Here is a 20,125-nt window from a genome sequence, read left to right as displayed (position 1 = left end):
ATCTTGCATTTATTCTGTTTAAAATTATTCTGTCTCCCTGACAGGAAAGCTTTGTGAGAAGGATCACTTCCTTCTTTATCTCTGAATCATCCCTGTCTAGTATACTGGAGACACATAGTGGGTGCTTTCAAAGTTCTCAGTGAATAATTATCAAAGTTATTGAAGGCTTTGTTATCTCCCAGAAAGGCCTTTTGGAAGTTGGCTCATAGAAGAGGTAACTTAGTATGGTCAGGGCTGAAGCCAGAAGTAAGAGGTTCTGAGTTTAAAAATTCTGTTTAAATCTTGGCCTTTGCATCTTTGGGCCTCAGTTTCCCTGTCTGTAAAATAAGGAGGTTGGATTAAAGACCGTGAAAGACCTTTCCAGCTCACTTTGGGAAAAACCAAAGTGTTGTGCTTTATTATAGGGTTTATTATAGGGTTTAGACTTAGATAAAATCAAAGATTTAGAGTTAAGAGAGATATGGGATATCATCCAGCCCAATCCCTTCATTTTACAGATGAGGTCATGTGGTCCAAGGTCACAGAGAGGAAGTAGCAGTGGCAGGATTCAAAATCTGGTCCTCTGGCACCCAATCCATTGCCCTGTCAATGGCAGCTTTCCCTGAACCCCTTCCCAATTCCAAGCTCCTCCCTGATAAAGCTCCCATACATCCTTAATCAAAGCAGGTGCTTTGATCAGAGACTGAAGGGAGCCCAGGGCCAAGCATGAAGTGAAGTGCCACTGTTTCCTCACCACATGTACCCTTCCTAAAATTAGTGAGGGCCAAACATAGCACAACTCTAAGGAGGTGCAGAAATATTTTCCATTCATTGTAACTGATAAGACTAGCAAATAAGCTCTCTGGAAATGAACCCAGGATACTGTTCAGTTGAGAACTGCATATGATCAGAAAAGGGACTTAGACTATAAATAAAGAGGACAAAAACTGATGGTAAAATTGGGGCAGCGAAGTACAATGGAAAGAGCACCTAGGTTTCAACCCCATCTCCTCCACTAACTAGTTGTGTGAGGGCAGCTAGGTGGTGCAGTGAACAGAGCACTGGCCTTGGAGGCAGGAGGATGGGAGTTCAAATCAAGTCTCAGACACTTGCTACTTACTAGCTGTGTGACATTGGACAAGTCATTTAACCTTGATTGCCTCACATCCAGGGCCATCTCCAGTCACCTTGATTCATATCGGGCCACTGGACCCAGATGGCTCTGGGGGAGAAAGTGAGACTGGTGACTTAACACAGCCCCCTCACTCAAATCCAATTCATATGCTTATCAAGGGATCACCTCCCTGATGCCATGGCCTTCTTTGAAAGTGAAGGACAAACATCAAGCTGTGTGACTTAGGGGAAATCACTTCTCCTCTCTATTTTCTCAATTATAAAATGAAAGAGTTGAATTCAAAGACCCCCTCTAGTTCTTAATTTGATGATCTGGTGATCCCATGATGCAACCCTGCTCTGCCAAAAGGAGTCAAAAAATGTCTTGGCCTCAGAAACTGGCCTGGTCAAATCTTCACCATCTCCTCCTAAGTATAGTAAATACCAAAAGGGGTCAGAATCAAGATGGTGGAATGAAAGGAAGCATTTCTGCTTAATTCAATCAGCAATTCCATAATGACTGAGAAAATCTACCAGGTTGGATTTTAATGGGAAAAGTCAAGAAAGGGTCACAGTGAGTCATTTTTCCAGTCCAGGGCAATTTAGGAAGATAGAGAGACCTGAGGACATATTAGGGCAGGGAGTATGGAAGCAGCTGAGAGAATCGTAAAGCCCTGGGATAGTAAATGGGCTGAGATTGAACATGAGGGCAGAAAGGGTTCCCAGAGGACCCCCACTCTAGCACTGGAAGCAGGAACAGATGGCCAACTAGCCAGCTGGCAGCTCTGTCACCCATTACCCAGTTCTGGATCACCATTCCAGGGTAGTGAGGAGCAGCTGTGAGCAAGAGGGTTCTGAATTCAGTTCTAACCTTCAGACCATCACAGGCACATAAGCCTGTGATGGAACAATCGTGGCAGTGGACCCAGACCAAAGGAAAGTCAGCAAGTCACTTAGAAGCTGCAGAACCTTCCAGCAGACTAGAGTGAGTGAATCATAGCAAGAAGGGAAATGAAGGAAAAATTGGGAAAAGAAACAATACAAGAAATTTTGAAAAGAGAATTAACAATTTCATAAAAGAGGTACAAAATATTGTTGAAGTAACTCCTTAAAAATAAGAATCATCCAAGTAGAACCTAATGATGCCATGAGACATCAAGAAATAATAAAACCAAGGACACCAACATCTCAATGAGAAAGTCAGAAATTAAGCCATTGGTCCAAGATGGGATTTTAACCCTGAGCTTTCTAACACCAAGTCTAATCCTGTGTTCCCAAGCCTGGGATCACCTAGCCCAACAAAGGTCTGAACCAAGCTAGAGAATTTAACTTTCAAAGTCCAGGTTTTTTTGGTATGTTGTCTATTCTCTCTGGGGCCCAGAGGCCTGTTAGTGTGCACGGCTGGGCTCCAAAGGTTTCCTTTAAAAATTCCCCTCTTTGTGTTTTCAGGGCATCAGAGATAGAGATTCCAACACCTGGTAATGAGTGTGATACTACAGCTGCTGCTCAAGCAAGTCTAAGAGAGCAGGATGTGGGCAGGCCTGGTAAGAGGTTCCTCCTTTGAATTTCATCCTTTGTTTTTATTAGTATTGAAATTTGTGCTTCATTCTCTATTTCTAACATTGGAAATAAAATCTCTCCAAATATGATGGCATTTGTACTTTATCATTCTATCTTTACTTTAAAATATTTTCCCCTAAAAATGTTTACTTATAGAGCACCTTTAGAGAAAAACAGGGCAAGGAAAGAGAGATGCTCCCAATGGAAAGGACAAAGGATAGAGAAAGAGAAAGACAAAGGGGAGAACAGGGAGGAGAAGAGGAGGCAAAGGAAAAGAAGTGGGACAAAGATAAGGGAAGGGGAGAAACATTTAATAAAATAAGTAAGATATTTTTTTAAAAGTCTGCTATGTTTGAGGGTGGCTAGGTGGCACAGTGGATCGAGCACCAACCCTGGAGTCAGGAGGACCTGAGTTCAAATCCAGCCTCAGACACTTAATAATTAACCTAGCTGTGTGGCCTTGGGCAAGCCACTTAACCCCATTGCCTTGAAAAAAACAAAAAAAAGTCTGCTATGTGACATTGCCAAGCTCTGAGAATAGATACATTTTTTTTTAGTTTTTTTTTTTTGCAAGGCAAATGGGGTTAAGTGGCTTGCCCAAGGCCACACAGCTAGGTTAATTATTAAGTGTCTGAGGTTGGATTTGAACTCAGGTCCTCCTGACTCCAGGGTCGGTGCTCTATCCAGCTGTGCCACCTAGCTGTCCCTGAATAGATACAATTATGAAAAAGAAAGACAGTCCCTGACCTCAAGGAGTTTACAATCTAATAATGAAAGACAACCCAAGGAAAGCAGAAAAGAAGTAGGGAGAAGAGGAGAGGAAAGAGAGAAGAGGAAAGGAAAGAGGAGAGAGGGAGAGGAGGAAAGAGAAGGGAGGAGCAGGGGGGAAGGAAAAGGGAGAGAGGGAGGGGGAAGGCAAGGGAAACTAAGAGAAGAAAGGAAGAAGTAGAGAAGGGAAAAGAGAGACCTGCTATCCTCCCAACCAATAAGAAAAACAAAACAGAAACAGAAAACAAACTAACCAATACCCAAAATTTTATTTACTTCTATTTTTAGCAGTTGTAGGGTGGGGTGAAAAAAGGGTGTGTCCATTTTTCATGATGTAAGAGGCATACATATCCTTTCATATATTTTGCATTTATCTGCATGTATACTTGAACTTTTGATTTCCCCCAAAAGAATAAGCTTTTTGAAAGCATCAACAACTTCACTTTGGTCTTTTCATTCCATACCCAGCAGACATTTAATAAATGCTGATAGAATCTATAAGAGGGAGAAGCTGAGTAGGGTAGAAGAGGAGAATACCACCCAAACCTGAAATCTTTGGAGGAGAGGTACAGTCAGCTAAACTTATTCCTGAGGCTGCTGATCATAAATTCTTGGCTGTGAGAAGTTCTGAAGTTCTGACTGGCAAAGCCCAGGGATGGAGGGTAGACGCCACCCCCCAGCCTGGCAGGCCGCCCTCAAAACCCAGAACCCTCCAACTTCCTTGTTTGTCCCAGTCCAAATCTTGCTACATATCAGGAAGCTCCACTGTCAAGTGGATCAGCTGGTGTTTTACTTGAATCATAGTTAGATTTACTCAATAAACAAAAAGCAACCATTTCCACTGATCTCCGTGCCATTACCGTCACCTCCTTCTAGAGTTCAAAGGACTAGAGGTGCCATTAATCCAACTCCTAGAAGCACATGCAGACCACCTTGATGACCTCTCGAAGGAGAGAATAGAAGGGTCCCATCAGGAAGCTCCCTAAAGAGTAGGGATTACTGATAGGCTTTCTTTTTTGAAAATTTTTTTATTTAAGGCAGTGGGGTTAAGAGTGACTTGTCCAAGGTCACACAGCCAGGCAATTATTAAGTGTCTGAGGCCGCATTTGAACCCAGGTCCTCCTGACTCCAAGACTGGTGCTCTATCCACTGCACCACCTAGCTGCCCCATGATAGGCTTTTAAGAGTTTACACCCTCAGGGGTGGCTAGGTGGCACAGTGGATAGAGCACCAGTCTTGGAGTCAGGAGGACCTGGGTTCAAATCCTGCTTCAGACACTTAATAATTACCTAGCTGTGTAGCCCTGGGCAAGTCACTTAACCCCATTTGCCTTGCAAAAACCAAAAAAAAAAAAGAATTTGTACCCTCAGCCTTCAGCAAAGCTCCTGGTATTATAAGAGTTAACACAATAAATAATTCCTTCACCATCCTGATCATTCTCCTCTGCTCACTTGACTGCCTATTAATGTCCTTCCTAAACTATGGTGGCCCAGTTAAGCCCCTCATTTTACAGGTGATGTAACTGAGGAGGAATGATCCGACCAGCACTAAATATCTCCCAGTACTGCCCTGCACCATTCCTAATTTCTCACAACCAGTATTGTTTAATAGCCTCATTTCCTACCTAACCTTAATCACAGAATGGACTTTGCCACAGTCAAACTAAGACCTATTAAAGACCTCAGCCTAAAAGGGTCAAAGTCTCCCACCTACCAGGGCCACATCCAGTCACCCTGATTCCTATCTGGCCACTGGACCCAGATGGTTTGGGAGAAGAAAGTGAGGCTGGGGACTTAGCACAGCCCCCCCACTTAGATCCAAACCACTTGCATGTCTAGGCATCATCTCCCCAAAGTCATGATCCTCTTTGAGAACACTGGAAGAAGAATAATAACAACATTTCCCCCAAGACTAAGTGATCTGAGCTACTATTGGCGCCTCTCCCCTTTATAACTGTATTTGCCTTTAACGTACTTTGTATTTGCCTACATGAGAATGGGACAGTTTTGTTTCTCTTTCTAGCCTCAGCCCTAACACAATGGCAGGCAAGGAGTAGATGAAAGAGCCAGGGTTCAAAACCTACCTCTGATACTTTTCTACCTAAGGAGGGATTCTGATATAATAGAGAGAGAGAGAGAGAGCTTAAAGGCCAAGTGGGTGACCTCTTGGCGCTGTCTCATCTAGGTGGCATCACAGTGTACAGAGCTTGGAACCAGAAAAACTCATCTCCCTGTGTTCAAATCCAGCCTCTGACACTTCCTAGCTGTGTGACCCTGGACACATCACTTTACCCTGTCTGCCTCAGTCTCTTCAATCTGTAAAATGAGTCAGAGAAGGAAATGGCAAACCACTTCAGTATCTCTCCCAAGAAAGACCCAAATGGGGTCACAGAGAGTTGGACCCACCTAAAACAAATCTCTCATCTGTAAAATGAAGATAGTGCCAGTAGCCTTCAGAATGTCCATACTTTGGTGCGGTGCCAGTAGTTCAAGAGCAATGACAGAATAGAATACTTGATGAACATGAAAGTGCTCTAGAAATGTCAGGTAAACTTTTTCAGAGGAAGGACACTGTCATTTTCACCTGTGACTCCCCTTCCTAACACACTGCTCAGACTTCATACACGCTAGGTGGCTGGTGGATGGCCCCCTTCCAGCTCTAAAGTCTGGAACCTAACAGAAGGTCCTTGAGGGTGGAAATTAGGTCCTTTCTGTCTTTTTACTGCCCGTGTTTATCATAGTGCCGTGCACAACACAGCAGGGGAGTCATGCATGTTTGGAGACTGACCCTTGGTCTGCCCCTAAGTTCAGGATGGCTTTGTGTTTGTCCCAGGAGAGGGACAAGAGTGCCTAGCAAAGGCTGGGTCATCAATGAATGCTTTTTCCTGATTGATCAATACTAAAAAAAAGTTCCAGAAAGGGAAGATTGTTCAAGGATAAATTCATTAATCCTGGGACTTTAAGAATTTTCTATGAAAAAAAAATCAGTCTGCTTCTGGTATTTCTATTTTGTCAACTGCTGGATAATTGTAAATTAAAAAAATAAAATCAAACTCCTCTCTCTCTCTCTTTCTCCCTTCCTTTCCACCCCCCTTTCTCCCTCTCCCCTCTTCCCTTCTACCCCCTCTCCCTCACTCCCTGCCCATCTCTCTCTTCCGTTCTGCCCCCTTTCTCTCTTCCTCATATCCCTTCTCCTCCATCTCTCTTTCTTTCTGCTCCTTTTCTCTCCTTCTTCCCCCTTTTCCTTTCCATTTCTTCCCTTCTGCCCTTCTCTTTCTCTCCCTCTTCTCTCTCCATCTCTCTTTCCCTCTGCCTCTCTCCTTCTTTCCCCCTCTCCTGCCTCTCTCTCTCCTTCTTTTCTCTTCTTATCTATTTCTTCCCTTCTTTCCCTCTTTCTCTCTCTTCCCTCTCCATCTCCCTCTTACCTTCTGCCCCTTCTCGTTCTTCCTTTCTGCTCTCCTCTTTCTCTCTCCCTCTTTCTCCCTCTCCTCTCCAGCCTTCCTCCTCCCTCCCTTTCTCTCCTCCCTCTCTCTCTCTCCCCCCTTCCTTCTTTCTCTCTGCTGAGAACCTTAGCCAAAAAGACAGAGAGCCCTCCCCTTAACTTGAGAACAATGCATCTTTGCCAACCCTGAGTCGACTGGAATTCCTGTGCCCAATCTCACCCTTGGAATGTCACAGTTCTTTGTTCTCATCACAGTTAACCAAACTTTTCTGTCTTCTTGCTAGTTTTTGTTTGGAGAGATATATAAAAAAGGCCTGGAAAATGGGGGGGGGGGGGGTGCCACTGAAATAGCTTATAGAGATCACCCTGGATCTGTAATTATAGAGCCAAGATAATGCCTGTTTGTGTTTTAAGTGCCTGCTTTAAAAGAGACAAATTATAGAGAAAGTTTCTTTCCTTCTCTTCCATGAACAATAAAGCCCATAATGCCAAGCTCTGAAGGAAAGCCAGCCGGTCCAGCTGAATCTTGAGGAACAGCTGAGGTTGGGGGGGGGGGATTCAGGAACCTCTGAGAGATCCCATCTTGCCTTTGCCACTGGATGTCAATCTGTTTGCTTCAGTTTCTCCACCCAGAAGAGGGGTTAATGGTGATGACCTTCCTCAGTAGAATGGAATGTGACTTTGAAATTAAGATTAAAGAGTCTCCTCAAATTGGAAGGGACCTGAGAATCCACCTGGGCCAAAGTGTACAGCTGTGTAGGAGCAACAGATGTAAGTAGCTGTATTATGAAGGAGGAACAAGGAGAGCATTTTATATGGCAGCAGTAGAGTGAAGGAAGTCATAAGAATTTCAAACTAAGGAAAGATAGGTGGCACAGTGAATTAGAGCATTGGTCCTGGAGTCAGGAGGACCTGACGTCTTTGTTTTTAGGAATGAGGTAAATTTCTAGCTAGAAGGGACCTTCTGAATGGTATTTTATTTGCAGATGAGTAAACTGAGGCCTAGAAAGGAAATAGGACCTGCCCAAAGTTCCCTAGGCAGTAAAGTTGGGGACACAAACATGAAAAAGAAAGACAGTCCCCACCCTCAGGGTGTTTACAGTCTAACAGGGAAAGACAACCCACATAGCAGGAAGCTAAAAGGGGTGGATGGGAAGGGAAAGGCTGGAGGCATGATGGAACTTCTTGCAAAATGTTTTTGTTTTCCCAACACCTTGGAAAAGTCTACCACATAGTAGGTGCTTAAGAAACACTTGGCGAAATGAACTGATTGGACAAGGTGTGAATGAGTCCCAAAATGTACAGGTGAAGGGGGTGATTGTGCAGGCACAAATGAGATCCTGGGCTGATCAAAGACTGGCAGCCCATTTTCAGTTCCTGCTAATTGTTCTCACACAGCATGGGATCTATTGTCTTGTTGCTACCTGCAAATAAGAAAGACCTTCCTTCCCAGGCCTTCTGCTCTTGGTTTAACTAAAAGAGAAAAACTAAAATGAATGAGGAGCTTGGACTAAGAGGATCCGGGTTCTTGCCTGGGCACTTATGCTACTTTGAGTGACTTTAGGCAAGTCCCTCATGGCCTCAGTTTCTTAATCTGAGCAGATGGTCCAGACTCAACACTAGGATTAGAAATCAGTGAAACAAAATCCTTGAGCCAAATTAAAGGCTTCCTTCCCTTGCGGCAGGTCAGACTTCACAACGACCTTCTGGAACCCAACCTCCTCATGAGCTTAATGTTTAATGGTATGACTTTTCTACTCTGCTCTTCCTTACTTAGGTGACTCTGGACAAGTCACTTAACCTCTCTAGAATGGCAAAGAAAATCAATTTTTTGGAAATACAGTTAAGAACTAATGGTTTCTTTCAAGCAGACTTTTGGAGCTCAGTTACAAGCCCTTGAAGCTTGCAGACTTAGGCAAAGGGAACTCTTAATTCCCTTTTATTTATTTATTTATTTATTTATTTGTTTGTTTGTTTGTTTATTTTTTTTTGTTTTTGCCAGACAATGGCCCAAAGTTATAGAGTTAGGTAATTATTAAGTGTCTGAGGCCACATTTGAACTCAGGTCCTCCTGACTCCAGGGAACTCTTAATTCCTTAGGAAAAAATGTGTTCTTTTTGGTGGAAATGATGTAAAAGCACACCTGGCTTTCTCTTTCAGTCTCACATACTGACTGATTGAGGTACACATGGTCAACTGCTGCTCAGAACATTTAACTGTGGCTTTGAGAAGAAGCTAATTCTTCTCAGAATCTCAGCAGCTCGGACTGCATTTTTTTTCCCCTTATGGGAGAAAAAAATTCATATGAAGAAAAGAAGGGGGGGAGTTAGGTGGCACAGTGGATAGAGCACTGGCCATGGAGTCAGGAAGACCAGAGTTCAAATGTGACCTCAGACATAATAATTACCTAGCTGTGTAATCTTGGGCAAGTCACTTAACCCCACTGCCTTGCACAAAACAAAGGAAGGAAGGAAGGAAGGAAGGAAAGAAAGAAAGGAAGGAAGAAAGGAAGGAAGGAGGAAGGAAAGAAAGAAAAAAGGAAGGAAGGAAATAAAGGAAGGAAGGAAATAAAGAAGGAAGCCTGGCCTAGACTAGTTCCAACTCTTATGGCTATAACCCAGATCTCTTCTCTACACCCTGTAAATGAGCTTCTGGGTAAATAGCACTGATAAGTGCTCATTCTCAATATATATTATGAAGGTCCCTCATATTCGATGTATATTTTGACAGTCCCTCAGACCCAATAAACAGAAAGAGGAAGTTGGATTTCCTCAGTAAGGAATCTTTTCTCCTCCAGCTCAAACATCCCCAGAGCCTTCTGCTCATCTTCATGCCACATGATTCCCTACCATTCTTCATCCTGATCAGAGGCCGCAGGCTCAGCTCCTGTTCCTCCAGTCCTTTCTTAAAAGGTGGTCAACAAAACTGAACCAAGTATTCTGGAAGAGGTGGGGAGATGACAGGGAAGGGAGAGGGTTTCAGTTCTTGAATCCTCTGCTTTTTATGGGGAAGGGGTCTTTCAGTCCTGTCAACCATATTACATTGTAGCTTGTTGGTGTACTGGCAATTCCAAAGATTTGATCCCAAATATGATGTTCTTTCCATTGCACCAGGCTATCTTTTACTTTTACAGGAAAAGTCACTAAACTTGTAGATAATGATCCAGCAATAACTGTACCAGGGATATTTTCCAAAAAGGCAAAAACAGAAGAAAAGGCCCTAAGTTAATGCACTCTTCCTCCTAAAATAATACCATATAGGCTTATCTGTTTCTACATATTAGGCCCCCTGATAGAAAGTTTCTCAAAGGCTGGGTCTTACTGTCCTTCTGACTCCCAAGCTTACCAGGGTGCCTGCAAACAAGGTTGGCCCCTTCCAGTGTTAGCCTGGCATCCTGTGGTCTCCTCTGATCCTCATAGCAGACTTGGGAAGTGGGTTATGCTCATCATATCCATTTGACCAAGGAGCAAGATGACGTTTCTAATGACTGATCCAAGGTCACATAACATAGGTCTTCCCCCTCTCAATAGAGAACTCTCCCTGACACACTACCTAGGGCTGATGGTTGAACTTTGAACACAAACATGTTTGGCCAGGTCTTGGTGAATGAAGCAAAAGGTTATCAAAAGAATGAGCCAGATTCTTGAGATAGAAAAATATTTGCCCCAAAGAGACAGAGACAGAGACAGAGACAAAAAGTGGTAGATAAAGAGACACAGTGAGACTCACACAGGTACAGAGAGAGAAAGAGAGACATAAGAGACAGAAAGATACACGGAAACTAATAGAAAGGGGGGTGTCATGGAGACAAATAGACATACTACAAAAATAGGGAGACCCATACAGACATAGAAAGAGAGAGAGACATATGCAGAGGCAGGGATGAATATATAGAGAAAAACAAAGTCACAGAGTTAGTCACAGAGCCAAAGCTTTTCACAGTCACAGAGAGAGAGACCAACACAAGGGGATAGAGAGACACACAAAGACAAACAGAGAATGCCACAGAGACAGTAAAAAAAGAGACACAGAGAGCGAGAGATGCATACAGAGGTAGATATACATACATAGAGATGGAAGGTCACAGAGAAAGCTCTAGTCAGAGTCAAATAGAGACAGAGAAGAGACAAAAGATAGATGGCAAGAGAGAGATACAGAAACACTGAAAGATACAGACAAGATGGAGACACAAAAGTGGAATCAGAGAGAACAAAATCCTTCAGGAGCAAGCACACAAGGCAATAAAATGAAGATGGCTAATTCCTCTGATTCAAGAGGCAAAGCCCTGACGTACTCACTGGGGGTTTCTTCTAGGATTTCCTGGAATTTCGTCCTTTCATAATCTACCAACTGGCGCTGAAGATGGGGCCGAAGGCTCTTGATGGTGAAATTGACCATGTCGATCTTCATGAGGTCCAGCACACGGAATATTTGTCTTTAAAAATCAGAATGAGAATACGTTAGAGAGGGAGGAATAACAGGGAAAGCAAAAATCAAAGTCCCAGGTCCAGAAGTTGGGTTTCAAAAATAGCTGATGGAGATGTGGGGTGACACATATATCAGGGCAGAGAGAAGGAAGGAGATCCAGGAAAATTTATACGGGGCAGGGAAAAAGGAGAGGGAGGAGGAAGCAGTAAAATAATCAAAACGGACTATGGATATGGAACACTGTCAAACATGGTGGATGCTTTGGCTTCCTGAGCTACGTATTTTTTCCCTTTTTTTAAAATTTGTGTTATTTGGATGGTTCTTTAGGTTGGAGGGAGGAAGGGAGGAATACATTTGGAAAGGAAACTAACATAAAAATTCCTCAAAATTTAATGAGCAGTAAAATGAGGCAATTCTTCAAAGAATTCTATGGCAATATATTACAACAGGCTAAGTGTCATTTTAGAGTATTATTAAATACTTTATTTCTTATTTAAGATTCATTTTTACTAATAATACTTCATTATTAAATAGTATTTGAAGTATTTTCTACTTAAGCATAAAGTATTTCTATATTATATAGTATATGAAGTTAAGTATTAGGCATTTTAAAGTATTTTAGATTTATAATATAGATACTGAGTATATTAAGTATAAAATAAAAGCATTTTAAACTTAAGTGTCAATTTAAAAACTGAGAATATTAAGTATTTATCTTTAAGTGTAAAATATAGAAATTAAACATATGAAATATCAGTTTAAGTATTTTATAATTCAGTATTAAATAGAATTATATACTTAATTTTTACATTTTAAATATAATAAAAATATAAAAATTAACTAAGTATATAACTATATCAGTATTTTCTGGGATTTTTTGTTTGTTTTCTTTTTTTTTAATGATCAAGAAAAATTTCTTTAAAGAATTGATATTTTTCCAGTAGAAATTTGAAGGAAGGAAGGAACGAATGAATGGAGGGAGGGAGGGAAGAAGAGAGGGAAGCAGGAAGGAAGGGAGGAAGGGAAGAAGGAAAAAAGGAGGGAAGGAAGGAAGGAAGGAAGGAGGGAGGGAGGGAGGGAAGGAAGGAAGGAAGGAAAGAAAGAAAAGAAGAGTGGGAGGGAGGGGGGAAGGAAGAAAGGAAGGAAAGAGGGAGGGAAGGCAAGAAAGAAGAGAGGGAGGAAGGAAGGAAGGAACCTGGCTCATGATCAGTCAGTTGTTTGCTAGATGACAGAATAAAATGCCACCAACACCAACCTCAAGAGCTCCACAATATTGCCAGTGGCTTTGAGTTCCTTGATGTCATCATCCCGGACGGGAGCACACAACTTGCCCATGGTAGTGATGACATAGCTGGCCAGTCCCTGAATGTCCACAGCGTTGTGTTCGGCCTGTTGCCGGATAAGGTCACTATCCAGAACTTCACTGATCTGAGTCCGAAGTCGATTCCCACCAGGAGTCAGAAAAGAGAGAAGAGTCTGGGGCCAGGGAGGAGAAAGACAGGTAAGAGAATTTAAAAGCTGGTTGAGGATTATTCCATCCAAAATTAAACAACAAAATGAAAATGATGCTTTGGAAAGAAAAGTACATAGGATAGAAGGAAGTTCAAAGAGAGACAAATGGGAGAGCCTTGGAACGAACATGTTGAAAGTATTATATACTTATTTTAAAAAATCAGTATATAATGGAAATGTGTGGTTTCATGTATTCTCTTCTTTTTAGTTCTTTCATAATTATGACAGTTCTTTGCCTAAATACTCAATTTGCTAGTATTTATCAAATTGAGAATAACAAAAAAATTAAAATTTAACAATAAAAAGAGGCAGTTGGCTATCAGTCACAAACATTTCTTAAACACACACTATGGGCTCAGCACTGTTCTAGCTGGGGGAAGAAGGAAGCAATTTCTCCTTTCAAGGAGCATATATGCAATCCAAACTCTGAGGGAGGGTCCCATCCCATAACCCTGCCTCTGGTATTACAATGGATATTACACACCTTCAGCTAGTGTTTAATTTAAAATTTTGTTTTTGTTATTTTCAAGTTGTCAAAGAAGAGTATACACATATATACTTGGAGCCAGTTCACACCAAGTAGAAGCAACCTTGATGGAACAAGCTATGAGACCTGGGGCATCAAATCCAAAACAATGCACTCCTGTCTCTCTCCTTTCTTCTCCTTCCTCTCCCTCTCCCTTCCTCCATTCTTCCTCTCCCTAGCCTCCCTGATCTTTTTACTATCCCTCTTTCTTTCTCGCTGCTCCCTATCCCTTTCCTTCCCCTCCCTCTTCCCTGTTTGTCTCCCTCTCCTTTTTCTTCTTCTTCTTCTTCCCTCCCCCCCTTTGAATTAAATCATCTTCCCTGCTGCAAACTCCCAATATAGCAAGCCTAAAAACAGCAGGGCTCAGATGGCCCAGAGTTCCTGGCACCATTTCAAAACCTTTGCAGATAAGCTGGCAGAAGCGGCAGGGCAGGTTGTAGGGCATGGCTTCCTGAGAACACCAGATAGACCAGGTCTGTGCTCTTCCACCAAATTTATTTTCTAAGGTTGTGTTGTTCAGTGGTTACTTTACAGACCTTGGGGAACCAAGATATAGTCAAGGCCTTGGCACTGGCATTTCCAACTTATATGTTTTTAGGAAAGTCATTTCACAGGCAAAATAGGGATCACAATAACTGAAATTTCTATAAAACTTCACTGACTGAAAACACTTTATTTCTGTCATCTCACTGTATCTTGACAAACCCTCTGGGAGGTAAGAATAATTACTATTTCCTTTTTCCAGAGAAGGAAACTGAAGTTTATAGGAAGGAAGTAACTCATCCAAGGTGACACAGTCCGTATATGTCCAAGGCAAACTAAATCCTGGTGTTCCTGTTCCATTGATCAGCTCTTTATCCACCACACTATAATACCTCTCCCAACAACCTAGACATTTGCCAGCTATGTGATCAGGCCAAGTCAACTACACCACCTTAAGTCTCAGGCTCCTCAATCTGTAAAATAGAGTGGCTGAATCAGATGGCCCCTTTCAATTCTAAAGTGATGGTGGAAAATGTCAGATTTTATCACATTTCTGAGATCCACAAAGGAGAAACAGATTCTGCAGGTGGCACTGCCTATTCCTTCTTATCCGATTTTCTTTCTTTTGAGACCTAATGAGCCATTTTACTGACACCCAACCCCATGGATCTTGTATGTGTCCATTTATGTGTCTCCCCCCCACACTACAATGTAAGCCCCTTGAGGGCAAGAACTGGTTTTTGGCTTTGCCTTTATTTTATATCTCCAACTCTCAGCACATGTGTGGCACAAATTGAACACTAAATAAATGCTTCCTTGTTGGTCCAGCTACAGAACATAGAGCAGACAGCTCAATCCAGATGAGAGAGGGCTGCTCATGGAGTCAAAAAGGCTCAGCTCCATGCTGTGTTTGCTTGGAGACTGAGACACTAACCCAGGAGAGTTTCTCCCCAGTAGAATGCAAGCTCATTGAGGTCAGGGCAGTTATATTAGAAGACTTCTGATAGGCCCTTCCCCTCTCTGGTGCTTGGGCCTGCCTACAGGACCATCTTCTAAGTCCTTGAATTTCCCAGAGTCCCTCAAAAACTGTAAGGAGCTATCCATGAGTGGAGGTATTTGTTTCTGAGAGCCAAGCTCAAAAAAAAAAAAAGCAATGCAATAAAAAGTCAGAAGGTACAGATGCTAAATAAAGATCAAAATGATCTCTGTCCCTTTGTGTATCTAATTTGAATCTGCTTTGGGGGGGGGTATTTTTTTCTCCTCCAATAAAATGTAAGCTCCTTATAGCCAGACACTTTTTGTTTTGATTTCCATCCCTTGCAGCTAGTATAGAGACTGACAGACACATAGTAGTGGCTTATTATATATGTGCTGACTGAAAGGATGGATGAATGGATGATATTGCAAGGTGCCATGTGGATTTGATGAGTCTTTGATATAACTCTGGCTCTCTAGAGGTTTTACAGTCTTTGGGGGGGGGGGAATTTTTGCAAGGCAATAGGATTGCCTTGCCCAAGGTCACACAGTAGTAAGTAATTAAGTATCAGGACCCCCAACTCTAGGGCTGGTGGTCTATCCACTGTACCACCTAACTGCCCCCAGACTTCCAGGCAAATGGGGTTAAGTGGCTTGCCCAAGGCCACACAGCTAGGTCATTATTAAGTGTCTGAGACCAGATTTGAACCCAGGTACTCCTGACTCCAAGGCCGGTGCTTTATCCACTACGCCACCTAGCCGCCCCTTGACTTCCAGTCTTAAAGCACTATATAGAAGTCAGACTTCTGGTGCTTCTATGTAGAGATAGAAGAGAGAAGAGAAGTGGTGTGGAAGGGAGAAGAAATGAAAAATAGAAACACTCCCTCTCTGGTTTTGCGATGGGGAACAAAAACAAAATCTTTGATGGGTGGTTGTAGCCATAGGATGATAGTCGAAGAGCTGGAAGGGGTCTTAGAAGCTGTCAGTTCTGCATTTTCCATTTTACAGATAGGGAAACCTAGGTCCAAGGAGGGGAAGAGACTTGCCCAAGGTGACACAGGCAATAAATGCCAGAGATGGAGTTCAAATCGACATCCTCCAAACCTTTTTTTTTTAAGGTTTTTGCAAGGCAAATGGGGTTAAGTGGCTTGCCCAAGACCACACAGCTAGGTAATTATTAAGTGTCTGAGTTCAGATTTGAACTCAGGTCCTCCTGACTCCAGGGCCAGTGCTTTATCTACTGTGCCACCTAGCTGGCCCAACGTCTTCTGAATCTTAATCCAATTGGTTAATTTCAAAAAATGAAAGCAGGCAGTGTTTTTAAAGAGAATGGGGGGGGGGAGAGAGAGAGAGAAGGAAAAGGAAAGAGAAGGGAAGGAGAGAGCAGAGAGAGAAGGGAAGAAACAAAAGAGAGAGAAAGAGAGGGGAAAGGAGAGAATACAGGAGAGACAGAAAGGGAGAAAGGAAAGGAAGGAAAAAGGGAGAGGAGGGAAAAGAAGGGGGAAGTCAGAAAGAAAGTCAGATAAAGGAGAGAAATAGAAAGAAGAAAGGGGAGAGGGAGAGAGAGAGAAGGAGAGAATGGAAGGGAGGAGAAAAATCAAGAGAGGAAAGGAGGAAAAGAAAGAGGGAAGGAGGAAGAGAGGAAGGAAGGGAGAGAAAAAAAGTAAAGGAGGAGGGCAGCTAGGTGGTGCAGTGAATAGAGCACTGTCCCTGGAGTCAGGAGGACCCGAGTTCAAATCCAGCCTCAGACATTTAATATTATTACTTAGCTCTGTGATCTCGAGCAAATCACTCAACCACACTGCCTTGTAAAAACCAAAAAGAAAAAGAAAAAAGAGTAAAGAAGGAAAACAGAGAGGAGAAAGAGGGAGAAAGAAAAAAGAAGGGAAGGAGGAAGGGAAAGAGAAAGAAGAGGGAGAGAAAGAAATACAGAGGAGGAAGAGATTAAAGAGGAGAGAGGAAGGGAAGAAAAAAAAGAAAGGAAGAGGAGAGGAAGAGAAGAGCTAAAGAAAGGGAGGGAAAATGAAGAGAAGAACAAAGGGCAAGAGAGAAGAGAAAAATGGAGGGAAGAGAGGGACAGGAGATAAAGGGAGGGAGGGAGAAAAGAGAAAGGGAAAGAGCTGGGCATGGTATGGGAGAGCCAAGAGCATTCTCAACTTGCCTCTCTTATTTCTTCAAAAAGTTTGATGGCATGTTCATACTCAGGAGGATCTTCATTGAGTTCAGCCTCCAGATGGTCCCAGAAAGCCTGGTGAACGATATGTTTCACTCGACCTGCCAGGCTGCGAGGGAGAAGCGTTGACCGTGTGAGAATTGGCTACACTGGCCTTGCCCAGAGGTCAGAGACAAAGGGGACTTTGGTCTCTGGGAACACCCATCTGCTTGCCTAGCTTGGCTCAGAGGCGCTAGCCTGGTCCCTAGGCAAAGCCCCTGGAGGAGGCAGCTGCTCTCAGAAATGGGTAACCTCACAGCTGGGAGGAGGCATTTCCTGGAGGAGATTCTAAGGCTAGAGTCTAGAGGCTAGCAGACAGAATGTCCATCAAGTTCTGACTCCCATGGCAAGGCTTATAATCTTAATAAGGGAAAGACAAAACATTATCCTCCGTGCCTGGAGAGATAAAAGTTAATCTCTCCAGACAATTTTTCTAGTAACCACCTCTGTATCTGAAGATGTCGTGCCTAAATGTAGATATTTTAGATGACTATTCCTTGTCACGGAGGCAGTGTGGTTCTTGGGGCTTTGGGAAGCCACAAAGACCTGGGTAGTGCTCCAGAGTGACACGCATTCCTTGGGGAAGTCACTTAGCTTCCCATGTTCAGCCTCCTTATTGGTACAATGTAGGGTTCGTCTAGATGGTTTCTAGGTCCGTTACCAGATTTAAAGTTAGGATCCTTTCCAAGCCACAGTTTACCTACCTGTAAAATGGGCATCACAAAAATGTGTAGAGGCAGCCTCATAAGGCCACTGAAAGGGTTCAAGTGAGATAACACATACACAGCACTTTGCAGACATCAAAGTGAAGTAGAACTGACTGCCAGGGTTATTTTTCTTGGGGTTTGAGGGGAACCAGGGGGCCAAGGGGATCACCCTTTTCATTTCACAAAGGAAGAAACTGAAGCAGAAAAGGGAAATCCCCAGAGGTCACAAATTAATGATAATAAGGGTATATGGCAGGATCTATAGATCCCACTGCCTGTTGATGCTATTCCTAAACTCTGGCACCCAGAATGGAAAGCAGTGCCCAACTTCTGCAGCCCATATCACCCAGACCAAAATATTTGGCCATTGGCCTAAGTAAGTGGGCAGCTCGACCCCCATTGGAACACAGTCCTTTGAGTGAGAGAGGATTCTGGATGATGACCATGGAAATGAATACAGCACTCACCTATTCTCGGGCAGGGCTCCCTGCTTGACATGAAAGTTCTCATTGACAGCTATCTCATGAGCAAGCGTCATGTTGGAGATATTCCTCGCGGCAGTCATTACTTCATCAAACGTCACCACTCTGGGTGGGCTTGTTGCTAAAAGGGAAAAAAGTCCAGGGTGACTCAGGGTCATCCTTCTGAAGAGCAGTGAACTAACCCTGACACTTCCCACTCACACATTCTGATGCCATTTCTATTCTGATCAAACTCTTCTTTAGAAATAATAATAATAAGGGCAGCTAGGTGGCGCAGTGGATAGAGCACTGGCCTTGGAGTCAGGAGGACCTGAGTTCGAATCCGAGCTCAGACACTTATAATTCCCTAGCTGTGTGACCTTGGGCAAGCCACTTACCCCATTTGCCTTGCAAAAAACTAAAATTAATAATAATAATAATAATAATAATGATAGGGATGGCTAGGTGGCACATTGGATAGAGCGCCAGCCCTTGAGTAAGGAGGACCTGAGTTCAAATCCAGCTTCAGACACTTAATAATTACTTAGCTGTGCGGCTTTGGGCAAGCCACTTAACCCCATTGCCTGACAAAATAATAATAATAATAATAATAATAAACAAAAACAATAATGATAAACATTTATTAGGCACTTAATATGTACAAAGTGCCTCACAAATATTCAATCACAACAAGCTTAAGAGGTAGATGTCATTATAAGCACCATTTTCGAGTTGAGGAAACTGAGGTAAATGGAGGTTAAGTGACTTGCCCAGGGTCACAGTTACTAAATGTCTGAGGCTAGATTTGAACTCAGATCTTCCTGACTCCAAGTCTCCAGCTCTGTCCCTGGTTGCCCACACCCTGAACTTCATAGAAGACTCTGTCTGTATTTCTAGGTCTTTTATTTGAATGTAAGTTCCTTGAGGGCAGGGATTTTCTTTGGGGGGGGGGGGGGGCTCATACTTTTTATTTCCAGGACTTAGCCCAAGGATTGCTCTCTCTAATTTTAGCCCAAATTTGTGTTTGGATCAGTGTAGGGAACAACTTCTAGTATGGAAATTCCCTGTACCAAGGCAGTTCAGAGGTTGAGTCAAGGCATCAATCCATGAGAATTTATGAAAATGCTAGAAGGGGCCCCGAGCCACAGTGACAAAAAGGAAACAGTCCTCCTTATGGAGGCAAAAACCAAAACAAAACAAAACATGTCTACAGAAAATGAATACAAAGTATCCACATAAGTAGTTACAAAGTAACCAACTTGGGAGGAACTACATTGGCTACTAAGTATCACAGGGAGGATTTGCCCGAGTCTTCTTAATTATAAGGCCTGTCATGAACGAACAAACGAATGAATGAATGAATGAATGAAAAAGAAAAAACATTTAATAAGCATTTTGTTGGGGTGGTTCAGTTGTTTCAGTCATGTCTGACTCTTCATGCCCCCATTTGGGATGTTCTTGGCAAAGAAACTAAAATGATTTGCCATTTCCCTCTTGGGTTCATTTTACAGACGAGGAAACTGAGGGAAACAGGGCTAAATGACGTGCCACGAGTCACACAACTATGAAGTATCAGAGGCAAGATTTGGATCTTACTGATTCCAGGCCCAGTCCTCTATCTTAGCTGCCCCTATTAAGTAGTTATTAGGTGTAAAATAGTGTATGGGTTGTGGATTAGATCTTCCCTCTCACTGAACTTGGAAGTGATAAAACTAAATATTTTTTTACTCATTTAGATTTTCTAATTACTTTAAATGGACTAAAAAAGGTGGTAATAAAGTAGGTGTCCATATACATATATATGCTTCAGGTTCTGAAGGTAATGGCATGTCACTGAGTCATAATAAATGAGGAAGAGGAGGAAAACCCGGAAGGACTCATAGCTGATATGAAGCAAAATAAAAACAGAAGCAGGAGAATCATTTACACAATGGTAGTAATAATATAAAGTATCATCAAT

General features: G+C 42.6%; 1 protein-coding gene across 3 annotated transcripts in view; it reads right to left on the bottom strand.

Moving 5' to 3' along the window:
- The window catches only part of TCP11L2 (t-complex 11 like 2), a 49,209-nt gene that overhangs the window by 10,911 nt on the left and 18,173 nt on the right, over positions 1–20,125 (bottom strand). For all 3 annotated transcript variants that reach the window (XM_074226762.1, XM_074226763.1, XM_074226764.1), the window contains exons 3-6: positions 18,172–18,307; positions 16,947–17,067; positions 12,545–12,765; positions 11,160–11,296 (exon numbers count right to left, since the gene is read on the bottom strand). In XM_074226762.1, coding sequence (XP_074082863.1) covers positions 11,160–11,296; positions 12,545–12,765; positions 16,947–17,067; positions 18,172–18,307 — 615 coding nt within the window. The remainder of the gene's footprint in view (positions 1–11,159; positions 11,297–12,544; positions 12,766–16,946; positions 17,068–18,171; positions 18,308–20,125) is intronic.

This window comes from Macrotis lagotis, chromosome 2 (genome assembly GCF_037893015.1).
Source record: "Macrotis lagotis isolate mMagLag1 chromosome 2, bilby.v1.9.chrom.fasta, whole genome shotgun sequence".
Taxonomy (NCBI): Eukaryota; Metazoa; Chordata; class Mammalia; order Peramelemorphia; family Peramelidae; genus Macrotis; species Macrotis lagotis.
This window is presented reverse-complemented; position numbering and strand designations above follow the sequence as displayed.